Source organism: Heloderma suspectum, chromosome 1 (genome assembly GCF_057233095.1).
Source record: "Heloderma suspectum isolate Gila_16-S chromosome 1, 16-S_ref, whole genome shotgun sequence".
NCBI classification, from domain to species: Eukaryota; Metazoa; Chordata; class Lepidosauria; order Squamata; family Helodermatidae; genus Heloderma; species Heloderma suspectum.
The window spans coordinates 414,593,741-414,606,906 of NC_139458.1; the positions used below are offsets into that span (position 1 = coordinate 414,593,741).

Genomic DNA, 13,166 nt, shown 5'->3' on the forward strand with positions numbered 1-13,166 from the left:
ACAATATTACCATCCTGGGAAGGGCATTCCAAAACAGGGTGCCATGACTGATAAGGCCTTTCCATGGTCATCACCCACCTCACTTCTGAAGGTAGGGCCACTGAAGAAGCACCATTGTTGCAGATCTTAGTGATCAGGCAGGTTCATATGGGAGAAGACAGTCCTTCAAATACCCAGGGCCTAAACTGTTTGGAGATTTAAAAGGTTAACACCACCACTCTGAATTGTACCTGGAATACTTCTGTGTCAACACATGCAATTGTGGAAGTCTTTCCAACACGGGGGGCTCCACACACATCTTACAAACATAGCTGAATATGGAAACCAATTGTGTGCCTTGGATAGTCCTATATCCCCATCAATATCAGGATTTTGATAGACGTGCTAAGAAACAATATATATTTCTTAATACTTCTATATTGGAAATCCCAATGTTAAACATGCAACCTCATCCACTTCCAGACCGCAGCAACTCATCTGACTAACAAGGTTAAGGAAGGAACATGGAAAAGCAACCACACAACTACATGATGTTTTTGCTACATAAAGTTTCCTACTGAAAAAATAGCGTGAAGGACACCATTTGCAGCATAGAGCAAGGGTTTTCTTTTCCCTGCAAGTATGTGGATCAAGAAGAGCCTGTGCACAGTTTTTCCTACTGAAAACAGGTACAAAATGGCCCTCAGGCTCAAAAGAAAGGGCACTGGTCTAAATGGATGCTTGGTCCGACTTGCTCTAGCAATTTCTAATGCACAGCACAGTTTTATGCAAGCTATTAGGTTGCAGCCAGCTGTGACATATTTTCTATTTAATGTATTTTATATCAAAAGAATGTAAACTACCTCATCTTCTTCATGCTTTTGTTCTCCCTTCTTTCATTTCCTCCCCATCAGAGCCTTTGTACTTTATGTATGCCTTGGCTTCCTTTTCCCCCACTGCTTAATCCCTTCTTTTTCTTCTCTCCTCCTACATTCTGCTCTTTACCCTGCTCTCTTGCTCCATGCTCTTTCACCCCAAATCACCTACACCATCAAAGCTGTTCCTGTCTTTGCTAATCAGTCATTCAGGCTTGCTCTCTTAAACTTAATAGTATAGCTTCTCTTGGCTCCCTGAGTAATGTACCTCCCTGTATGATGATGCACATCATACAAATGTCCATGTCACACTTTGCGTGCATGCTTAATTTCACAGGGTTGTATCCAATGTTAGTCCTACTTAGAGTAGGCTCAATGAAATGAATAGGACTTACATTAGACTAACACTGGATACATCCAGTGGAGGCTGGTGGCTCTGATGTCAGTGGGGCAAGAAATCTGCTCTGGGTTCCAGTCAGAAGTCTAAAGGAGCTATCCAAGGTGTGAAATGTTGTGACCCTAGATAGCTAATACCCTGGAACACAGAAACAACATTCAAAGTGATCTTGGTAGACTGGAGCGCTGGGCAGAAAACAACAGAATGAAATTTAATAGGGATAAATGCCAAGTTCGGCACCTAGGAAAAAGAAACCAAATGCATAGTTACAAGATGGAGGATACTTGGCTCAAAAATACTACAAGCGAGAAGGATCTTGGAATTGTGGTAGATAACAAGCTGAATATGAGCCAATAATGTGATGTGGCTGCAAAAAAGGCAAATGCTATTTTGGGCTGCATTAATAGAAGCATAGCTTCCAAATCCCGGGAAGTACTGGTTCCCCTCTACTCAGCACTGGTTTGGCCTCACCTTGAGTACTGTGCCCAGTTTTGGAAGGATGCAGACAAACTGGAGAGGGTTCAGAAGAGAGCAACAAAGATGATCAGGGGACTGGAAACAAAGCCATATGAGGAGAGACCGAAAGGACTGGGCATGGTTAGCCTTGAGAAGACAAGACTGAGGGAAGATATGATAGTGCTCTTCAAGTACTTGAAAGGTTTTCACAGAGAGGAAGGACAGGATATCTTCTTGATCATCCCAAAGTGTAGGACATGGAATAATGCACTCAAGTTACAGGGAGCCAGATTCTGGCTGAACATCAGGAAAAACTTCCTGACTATTATTAGAGCAATACGACAATGGAACCAATTACCTAGGGAGGTGGTGGGCTCTCCCACACCAGAGGCATTCAATACGAGGCTGGACAGCCATCTGTCAGGGATGCTTTGACTTGGATTCCTGCATTGAGCAGGGTGTTGGACTCAATGGTCTTTTAGGCCCCTTCCAACCCTACTATTCTATGATTCTATGAACTTATTCTCATACATCGTCTTCCTTACAGGCTGATTTCTCCATGGTTAGCCTTCTCATACTATTAAACATAGCAACCAACTTCTGTCATATCAAACACAGGACCAAGCAGAAGAATGAAGAGAACCACAGCTGTCCCAGATGCTTGGAAGGGTGAGACAGGATGACTAGTAAGGTGCTGTCAGTATCCAGCTATATCAGCCTATACCATTTTTTCATATAATCGTGTATCTATGTATTGAAGATTGTTGGTAACAGAGAAAAGGGCAAGGTGCCCCCCAAATTTTTAAAGGAATTACCAGAATCTCTCGTTGAAATCACATTAAATTCTGGCTTTCTTTGGCTGTTAGAAGTGCAATACAGATTTAATAAGTACAATAGTCCATTAGGGAGGGAGAGCCTGCTATTTGATGCTAAGAACTGGCAAAAGGCTATCAAAGCCAAGCTCCACCCAAATGCACAGCCAGACCAAACCTGTTAGCTGGAACAGTCAAGAGTAAAAGTCAGGCCCACCAAGCAGGTCTGTTCCTAATCCTAAGGCCAGGTACTAAGATCTGACATGTGAAGCTATCAAACAAAAAGGAATACGAAATGTAGTATTATTGAACATTTTAAGGCTAGAATCCAAAGCACATTTTATCAGGAGTATGTCATATACTCTATAGGACTTCTGAGTGAGCATGCTCATCCTGTAAGACTGCAATTAATAAGAACGTGAGAATATTAAGGTATTTAATTGCTTTAAATACACAAATACAGTCACAGGGTACTTTGCTAAATAGCAAAATGATGTACTATTTTTTTGTGTAATTTGCAAGAAGTCGATTTGCTTAATGGCAACATTTACCAATGGAAATCTACTTTTCTTCAGAAAGCAAGTGCAATATAAATGGAAAAGTTGATTAAAAATTGATTACTCAAATCAGGGCTTTCAGCTCGTTAGCTTAAAGAGCTTTAATTTAAACCTATCCACCCCAATTCCTACTCCCCAAATCGGCAAAGTTTTGAGCAGCAGACGCCAGATGCTGTCTGCAGAGTTCAGAAAAGAACACTGTGTCAGTTCTATTTCATTCATGTTTGCAAAGGTTTTTCCCATGGAAGCTGGGGTGGGGAACTGTGCTCCATTCAGATTCAGCTCAAACTATAGTCAAGTAGCTTTCCAAAGCTTGTCTCAGTTGGCAGCTCCATCTGTTCTTCCTCGCTGAAGTCTTTTTTTGCAAATTGCTGATCTGAATTCACTCACTATAACTCATCTTCATTTGTATTATTAAGCCCTATCCCACACCGTTTCCTCTTTTCCTCTATTCCTCAGCATTTGCCTAATATAGACTGAAATCTCTCTGAAGTACCTGGCGAGTATTAAAGCCCTACATAACCACCATAAAATAAAATTGTGATTAAAAAAATCCAAACTCTCTTTATAGGTCTTATGATAACTGAGGCCTTTCCTTGGGCTTTTCATTCTTAGATCTTTGATTAAAAATGCAGGCAAGCCAAATTCAAAACACAATTGCATATGTCATATATTTAACATATTCCTCTTAACTCTCTCTCTCTTTGTACAACTCCCCTTCATCCAAATAGCAACCACGTTGTCCTAGAATATGCCACCGCACCACCAGGATGCTACAAGTGAGACAGGCAAGTAGTGGTCTGGGGAGCATGCCAGTCCATGCACCCCAGTCACAGTGACTGGGTTCAGATGATGTGCCATGGCTTGTCGTGTGTTATTTAATCCATGAGCCACAGCACCCACGGGCACCAGGTTACATATGGAATCCCCACTTAGGGGATACTGTGTCATGCGAACCTGGCAAGTGTGGGTTATGCGAGAGTTAAACAATCTTCACATAACTCTAAAACAGTCCATAAGTTATGTGAGGGTTGTTTAACCCCCATATAACTCAGGCTCACCAGGTTCACACAACACCGTAACCCCCAAGTGCAGGTTACATATTGAAAATGGCAGCCACACACACCCTGCCGGCATTGCAGCTTCACCATGGTTTAAATACCCTACAGTGGGCTGTCGTGTCATGTGAACAGTCCCATTGAAAAGAAGACTGCATGGCTCACACAAACAGGAAAGCAGCCAAGTGCTCCCATTTCTACTGCCATTACCTTCATCACTCCTCCAGTTCGATCAGACTCAGCAGTCCAAAAATCTCCTGCTCTCTACATCAGCTCCACCATTTTTACCTTGAACTGTCTGCCCAAATACCTCCATGATGCCACCTCTCGCTCTTCCTTCAAATCGCTCCTCAAAACCTATCTTTTCCACAAAGCCTTCAGAACAACCCCGTAGTCTTCATTTTCTACTGAAACTAACCCTAAGTATGTGTAATTGGACTGAACATACGTTTCCATTTTGCCCTTGTTTCTATCTTATTCCCATCCTTCTGTAGCCCCCTCCCCTCCACTCCACATGGCAAATTTCACACTGTAAGCTCCTTGGGCAGGAACCTGACTTCTTTTTGTTATCATGTAAGCCACCATGCACACCAATGGCACTACATATATTATATTAACAGCCTCAATCCAACATCATGTGAGCAGACCTCTGCTTGCACAACAGGACTTCCCCATCCTCTCCTCCCTCATGCAACCCCTTACACCCACCTTAGATCTGCTCCAGAGGGTCCTGCAAGCCTCTGCAACAGGTCTGAGGGAAGATGCACAAGGGGCTGCAGGAGGGAGGGGAAATCTATTCCACCAGCAGTTTCCCTTCCACTGGAAGAAAGATACCATTGGATTCAAGCCAGTACAATGTTAGGATGCCTAAGGAACAATCTGACTGGGTTTTCACAATCAGCGAAGGAAAATAAGCCACCGTAGCTTATTTTCTTGCCCAATGCATGCCAGTCGTGCACCTTGTCATCACCATAAATACCCTTGCTGGGCAGAGTTTGCCATGTCGTCCAAGCCTGGCAAGGGTGCATGGTAGGAGTGGGTTATAAACCACCCCACAATCCCAGAACATGCCATGAGTTGTGGGATAGTTTGTAAACCCACCCAATGAGCACCCTCGTTGGGTTTGGACAACATGACAAACCGTACTGGCGAGGGTAATTATGGTTCATGACGTAGCATGTGCAGGGTGGGAAAATACGCTATGATGGCTTTGACAATTCCCCAATTGTCCAAACCCATCATTCCCTGCTCTTTGTCCCCAGAACCAACATCTGTATTTGGCAGTTTGTGTGTCTATGAAAAAGAGTACAAAAACAGCATTGGCTTTGCTCTCTCCTACATTTTTCTTCCTGACCTGCATTTAAAATTAATTTGTTCCCGTTTATTTATTCCCTGCAAAAGAATAATTGTATGTGGCCATATTTTGTGACACCATATAGCCGCCTATTATTATTTGTACGCCAACTGATTATGTTCTCACCATCCTCTATTTTCATGTTTGAATTTCATTAGTGCTCTTTGCTCCCTCTTATGGATTCATTTATTATGCTAAATGAGTCCTAATCCATGTCCCTGCTGAACTCATTAGACACCTTCCCAATTAACCACATTGCTATTTATAATTGTGCTTTGTTTGTGGTACATCAGCCATTTTTAATTCATGTAAAAGCATCATTCTCAGGATTCCCAACTCTCAACTTCTTTAAATTAAGATTTTTGAGATAACTGGAATTTTTCTTAGAGATGTAGCTCTTGGAAGCACATCAGCATAAAAGGAATCTCTGTTATCATTTGAATACATTTCTGGCCTTCACAATGGTGATAAACACATGGCTGCATGAACCAAGATAAGTGAAAAGGAAAGGCAACAACAAAAATGAAATACAATCTGAATATATTCAAACTGCACAACTTTTCAACTAATCGCATGATTTTGGAAAGCAGGCAGGGAAGATTCAGATTGCTTGAATTTCATAATGTCTGTATAGTTTTGAGATATTTCATTGCAGTCTAATTCTTATGAGCAAATCTTGTTTTTGTGAATTGAAACAAGAATTCCAATGCCAACTTAAAAGGCTGCCTTAGGAAGTCTCACTCAAATACTTTTACAAATATCTTATCACGTTGCTTATTGCATTTAGGAAGCATATTTTCAAGACAGAAAAAACGTTTGAGTGGCATCATTTATTCTTTATTAATGCTCTAGGCTGTTACTTACTGACAGTTCCACAATGCCATAAGTTCATTCTGTGGAAGAGACCAAACTGTAGTTTTAGCTGAAGGCTGGAGCATACATTTAAGACTCCAGACTACCGTCAATTCTCAACAGACCTGACAAAGAAAGGAAATCTGCACAATTACCAAGAGGCAAACTTGGCTTTTATATGGTAACTAAGCTGATTTATTATAAGATTCAGTTGCTTACTGCGGCAGTCAACATGACTCACACAAAAAATACTCATTTTCAGCACCAACATTTGTATCCCAATTCTCTTTTATTACCCAGTCCCCATGTCTTTGAATCTTCTACACTTCACCCCAATTTCTGGGGAGGTATATCAACAAACATGACATATTTCTGGCCTCAAACCAGTGGCAAACTATTTCAGATGACTATGTCAGTATCACTGTTTCCAGAGGGGTAACTGTGTTAGCTTGTTGGAGCAAAAACAGCAAAGATTTTTGTGGCACTTTAAAGACCAACAAACCTATTATGGCATAAGATCCTGTAGACTACAGCCCATTTCATTAGATTCATGTAATGCAAGGAAAAAGCAGAGTTCAAACAATTTAGCTGATGAGACCAACAAGATCTCTATTAGGAGACTACCACCACGAAAAGACATAGGACAACACCCAACCTAAAGACTAACCCACATTAGAGATTCTTACCAGTTACACACTGAGGCCATGCACTGCTGACTTGGCCCCAAATGAGAGCTGGTTTAGGCCAGTGGCACAGTATGTGAAACCGGGTAATTCCCAGTTCCAATCTCACTTTAGCAATGAACACACTGAGTGACATTATGCAAACCACAATTCTCTCAGCCTCTTTCCCCCTATCCCCAGTCTGCCACAGGGAGATAATACTGATCTGCCTTGACTGTTGTTGTAAAGATTGCTGAGATCATGCTTGCAAAGTAGTCTGGCCACTCAAAATATTGAGCATTTAAGGCTGCAATCCTATGCACATTTAAACAGAGAAAAGTCCTACAACTCCCAGCATTCCCCAGCCATCCACAATAGAAGGCAATTGTGTAAGACAGTTAAGCAATGAACAGAGCTGTGTCAGAAGCACAACTGAATGATGGTCATAATGGATATTAATGGTTACTGACACCCATATCCAAGATGGTTAATTCGAAGAAGCCACCGGAGAAAGAAAAGCTCAGAACTGCTGATAGGTGACGCAGAGATGCACAATTTATTGAATTTTTCCAGGCAATCAATGTTTACCTTTTGTTATATCAGGCCTTGAAGAAGGCTGGCTTGTTGTTTCCTCAGGATCTTCATTACTACTTTCTGAGGCATCACTTTCAGTTTCATCATCATTGTCATCACTATTTGTATCATCACTGACATCATTATCACTCTCTACTCTCTCATAATCACTGTCATCCAACTCCTCATCTTCAGATTCCTGGCCAGGAGAACTCACTTCAGGCAAGAGCTTTGGTCTTTTGGCATCATCAGAGCTTCCTGCAGTGCTGTCTCCCATACTGCTCAAACCTTGCAGTGGTCGCTTTTGAGCCAACAGTTTTGGATTCAGGATGCTGATCTGCCTACTGTCATCTGACGTCTGTACCGTTGGGGCAATACTGTCTTTACCAGAGGAGGAACGCTTCTTTCGGGGATGGCCCCCAGCTTTATTCCCACGCAGCTGCTTCATAAGGCTTTCAGTATTTTTTTTGTTTCAACTCAGTTGCCTCAAACTGAAAGAGAAGCTACTATTAGACCTCCATCTCATTGTAATTCAAGATGTCCTAGAAATTGTGACTTACGATCTAGTGCTATTTCCTAGCTTGCATGCCAACTTGTGCACAGGTCAGGACCAGAAACAGCTGCACCAAAAGTCACTTTGCAAACCTGGGGGTTTGCCTTATTTTCTGAGAGGGAACTATGGCACTGATTGTGTGTATATAGGGGGTGGGTATGAGGGACATATGTACCATTGGTTACAACTCTTAAGGCAGAGTCTTGGTATCAGGACTCTCATTTCATTACAGACAAGAGATATGGAGTTGTGTATCCCTTTATTCTATAATGTTCTAACAAGCTGGCAGTGAGGAGGCATCTAGTTCATCATCAGGCCTCTACAAATTACATCTTAAACATGGATGCTGTCTGCTGTTTGGTGCTTTATGAAGTTGGGTGGGTGTATACATGCCTTCCATTATGTTCTAAAGTGATGACTCATTAAAGGTTACTTTCCTTGGAATGGAACTCAGTAGAACAGACAGAAAAACTTTAGGGGCTTGAAGGACAACTCTTGCTCAGTTCTTCCAGGGTCTCTCATGTTCCCCTCAAAGTTCTGTGCAGGAAAAGCCTTTGATATTCAACATACGAGGCCTAATCCCAACCCGCTCGTTCTAGGTCTGGCCCAGCATTTATAGTGCAATCCTATGCATGTTTATTTGGAAGTAAGTCCTACAATCTTCAATGGTTAAGCATGTTGAGAACTGCAGTGTAAGACTGCAAGATATGGTTTTGCTGTTTAATCCTAGGAAAAGTGCTATTTGACTATTTTTCAGCACCTCCTCAATAGTAAAAAGCAACAGAGTCCTATGGCAAATTCAAGATTGATAAATTAATTTTAACAAACTTTGGAGGGCTGCAGCCTAAAAGTTTTTGCAGCAAATAACACAGCTACTTGTTTGGTGCCTTTTTAGCAGGAATGGGGAACCTGTGACCCTCCAGATGTTGTTGGACTCCAACTCCCATCAGACCCAGCCAGCATGGCTAATGGTCTGGGGTAATGGGAGTTGGAGTCCAACAACATCTTGAGGTCCACAGCTTCCCCACCTTTGTTTAGAGCATACATCTCAGCCCTACTTAAAGAGGGGAGGGGGAGGCCAGTATACAAAGACGTGCTCCCAAGTGGCTACGACCCACCCCCCTGCAATAAATCTAGCTCAATCCCGGCTTTCCCATGGTCCATTCCTCATCCACCACTACCTGCTTGTCTATAGCCCTCTTCAGGCATTCAAAGGTCTAATCATGAAGGGGATACGGGGTTAGGCATGCTGGCCTTACCCTTCCCTCTCCAACCCCAACCTCCTTATGTCCTGAACAGACAGGCTGCAACTGCTTTTGGCTGAATGCCAAAATCTCCATTCAGCTGGGGACCCTGCACCATCACGATTAGCCTTTGGAATGCTTCAAAATACACCTCCAAAGTTCAATTCATAACTGCATGTAAGACCACTTAAGCTTTTTTTTTTTTAATGGAAGTGTAGGAAGGGACATCTGTTTCATGAGGGGCTTGTGTTTGGTATAGAGACTTTGGGAAGTACAGTAAGGATAACTGTTCTATGAACAAAAACGTAAGCCCTCTGTTCCCACCATCACTACATTGAGATGCCTTTGTACGTGAACAATGCTGGGCAGTTTCAGACAGTGGAGGCTGGTGGCATTGTCAGTTGGGCAGTGAATCCACTCCAGGTTTCAGTCAGAACCTTCACACCTTGGATATCTCCTTCAGAGTTCTGACTGAAACCCAGAGCAGATTCACCACCCCACTGACATCCAAGCCACCAGCCTCCACTGGTTTCAGAGTAATTCAATTCTCATAATAGCTCAATGGCTATTCTCTAGAATAGCTAAGAGTGGAATTTCTACATTCAGGAGCACTATGCTACTGATGATCAAGAACAACAGCAGTGGTGCTACAGCACCATCAGCACACCACCTCCCCTTGACCCCCGGACAAGAGTTCAAATGGGTGGCCTCACCAGAAAGGTGTCCAGCAATACATCATTGTGAGCTGGCCCTAGAGACTACCCATCCAGGGAGGCCGCTCATCCACCTGATCTTTTGTTCAGGGGACTTTGCTAGAGTGAAGGATCAAGTGGTGGGCAGGCAGGTGGCCTTTCCAGAGAGCCCACCCACTTGATCTCTCCTTTTGTGAGAAGGCTCAGAGTGAGAAACGGGGGGGGGGGGGGCTGTTCCTACAAGGAGCCCTGGTTGCCACTCTCCCACTGTAGCATTTGCCGCAGCAGGCAAGGGGGGCTGGTGTGGTGGCATGGGCCCTCCCAAGGTGGGGGCACAATCTGCTGCCTCAGCAGGGGATTCACCCTGCCTCATGGGAGGGCCGGCCTTGAAGAACAGAACAATGGAGGGGTGTTATCTTCATCATGGGGAATCTACCTACTCAGAGCCTGAACAGGATGGATCTTTGGTCGAATCTAACAAGGCAGTTCTTATGTTCTCTGCTGTATATTCATTCCTTCTGGAATGGAAGCAGGTCTTCTCAGTTCTAGAGGTCTCTGTGCTTCTGGGTTGGAATGAGTCTGACCCATGGAGCTAATTGTAATTTTATGGAAAAGGGACATGGCACACAGTACCAGGACCATCTATAATTGCTCAAGAGAGTGTCAGGTGGGATAGAGTTAGGAAGGGGCACTCAAGGTGTTCTAGTTCAACGTCAAGACTGTCTCTTTTCCCAAGCTCTAGGACTCCAGACTGAAGTTATGTTTTAATGGCACAAAATAAGGAGATGGCCTAGGGTTGCCACATTTTAAAGGTGGACTCCATACCTTTAATTCTAGGCAGAGATAAAAAAATGTGCAGCTTTCATGACAATTGAAACTAACTTTAAAGATTATCTCATGATTCCTGTCTGTTTTGCAGATATTAAAGACCCAGAGCTGCTGCCTGTAAAAAGGTAGGTTCTTTCTAGCAAGCACATACATAATCAGGAGTCCCAACTGTGCACAGCTTCCCTTCAGCTCTTCCACCCAATGAATGCAGGTCAGGACCAGTGCGCATGTTTTGTGAACATGTGGAGCAAAGGACTAAAGGGGACTACTGTCTCACCCAAATAGTAAGACAGATGTGGTTGTCACCTCCATATCAACGACACCCAACCTCAAAACAACAAGAGATCTCTCACAGTGGTGTCCTGTAGACTTTTTCTTTTCTTTTTTAATGTCTAAAGGTGAGGTGGGTTGTATGACAGAAGTGCCCATTCTACAGGAAGGTATAAATCAGCCTCCCCCAACCTGGCGCCCTCTGGATATTCTGAACTACAACTCCCAGCATTCTTGACCATGGTGGCTGGGGTGACAGAAGTGCCCATTCTACGGGAAGGTATAAATCAGCCTCCCCCAACCTGGCGCCCTCTGAATATTCTGAACTACAACTCCCAGCATTCTTGATCATCCTGGGGATGATGGGAACTGAAGCCCAAAACTTCTGGAGATCACCAGGTCGAGGAAAAGCTGCTATAGATCAACGAGACATCGAATAAAGGCATAGGCTAATATCCACTGTTAGTCCTACTTAGAGAAGACCCACTGAAATGAATGGCGCTAAAAGTCCCATTCATTTCAACGGGTCTACTCTAAGTAGGGCTAATACCGAGTACTACCCATAAGATCCGACCACCTGTGCAGAGGTCGCCCATAAGCTGGGCAGGAAGGCGGGAGGAGCAGCCCAACCATCGTTCTCCTTCCCAGGGTCTGATACGCAAAAGGTAGACTGCATCTGAACCTGGAAGTGCCACTTAGGTGCCGTGGCCTGTAGCCGAGCAGCAATCCTACAGGGCACTTGCCAGATCGAGAGACTATCCCCAGGCACCCGCAGCTCTGACCCCACAAGCATCGGCCCCTTGTCTTTCCTCCACGCGCTGTCACGGAGCCCTGGGTAACGAAGTGGGGGGTGGCGGTGGTGGGAAACGCGAGCGGGGTCGCCCGCCGGAAGGGGCGGCGCCTAGCGAAGGGCGTGCAAACTGACGGGGCTGCCGCCGGACACGAGTTCTACCTGTTGCTGACGCGTTGCCCACGCTCATCCCCACACGGCAACACTCGGTCCCTTTCCCTGGGGCGGCCTCCACGCACTACTCGGCTTGTAGGCCGCGCCGCCGCGGGTCCTTCCCGTTTCCAGGCAACGGGGCTGAGCTCGCGGGAGTCACAAAGGGCGGGGCGCGCAACTCGGCCAGCGGCGCATGCGCGCGCGGAGACCACGTTTCTAGCTGGGCGGGAGTGGCAAGGGAGCGTCCCCGGAGGAACGAAGCTGCCCTAGTGCCCGCCCCCTGGTTACGTCACAAGCAACAGAGACGGGCCAGAGATGGGTGGTGAGTTTTGTTTTTATTTGTAAGCGCCAGGGTGAGCCCGCTCCTCCGATAAGAACATCGCTGCAGCGCCCCCTGCAGGCTGCTCCTCTTCAACAGTCGACGCTCCGAAGTCGCCACTTTTCCTGCCTCCACCACCCTGCCTCCACCAATAGGCAGGGAAAGGATTCAGGTTCCTAGGCGAGCATGGAGCATCTTTCTGTATGGACTGATCCCTGGCCATGGGAGGAAACAGGCAGCTAGTGAAGACTTTTGTCCCTCCCATTTATTTGTCAACACGTGTGTTTCTGATCATGCCTCTGAAGTCACTTCAACTGACTTGCATATGAGACATGCATACAGTTGGCTCTGGAATCGCTGGGGCAAGAGCAGGTTCAGCAGAACGTGGCCTCTTCAGGAAAGACACCTGTGGGAGGAGGAAAGAATGCAGGAGTTAAACACAGTGTCAGGCGGTGCTCAAATGACAGGGGGTCCACAGGGGGCTTGTCCCCTTCTGCAATGGCCCCTTAAGGTCAGGGGTCCCCAACCTTTTGGGTCAAGGGGCACATTTGGAATTTTGCGACAATGTCATGGGTGCTGTCACAAAATGGCTTCCATAGGGGTGGGGCTTGCCCATTCATAAAATGGCTGCCAAGGTGGGCATAGCTGGTTACAAAACACCCATTTCCCAGAAGACAGGTTGTTGAGACTAGAACAGTAATGTGCCCAACAACCTAATGGCAAGGCAGAGGTGGGTTCTGAG

General features: G+C 45.0%; 2 protein-coding genes across 2 annotated transcripts in view; both read right to left on the reverse strand.

The window, feature by feature from the left end:
* RRP36 (ribosomal RNA processing 36) overlaps positions 1-12,265 on the reverse strand; it is a 37,669-nt gene extending 25,404 nt beyond the window's left edge. Inside the window, exons 1-2 of the mRNA XM_084829051.1 lie at positions 12,115-12,265; positions 7,591-8,066 (exon numbers count right to left, since the gene is read on the reverse strand). Of these exons, the coding sequence (XP_084685177.1) occupies positions 7,591-8,023 (433 nt within the window). The 5' untranslated portion in view covers positions 8,024-8,066; positions 12,115-12,265. The remainder of the gene's footprint in view (positions 1-7,590; positions 8,067-12,114) is intronic.
* Positions 12,266-12,422: 157 nt separating this feature from the next.
* LOC146360183 (neuronal PAS domain-containing protein 4-like) overlaps positions 12,423-13,166 on the reverse strand; it is a 46,548-nt gene continuing 45,804 nt past the window's right edge. The window contains exon 12 of the mRNA XM_084822363.1: positions 12,423-12,830. Coding sequence (XP_084678489.1) covers positions 12,799-12,830 — 32 coding nt within the window. The 3' untranslated portion in view covers positions 12,423-12,798. The remainder of the gene's footprint in view (positions 12,831-13,166) is intronic.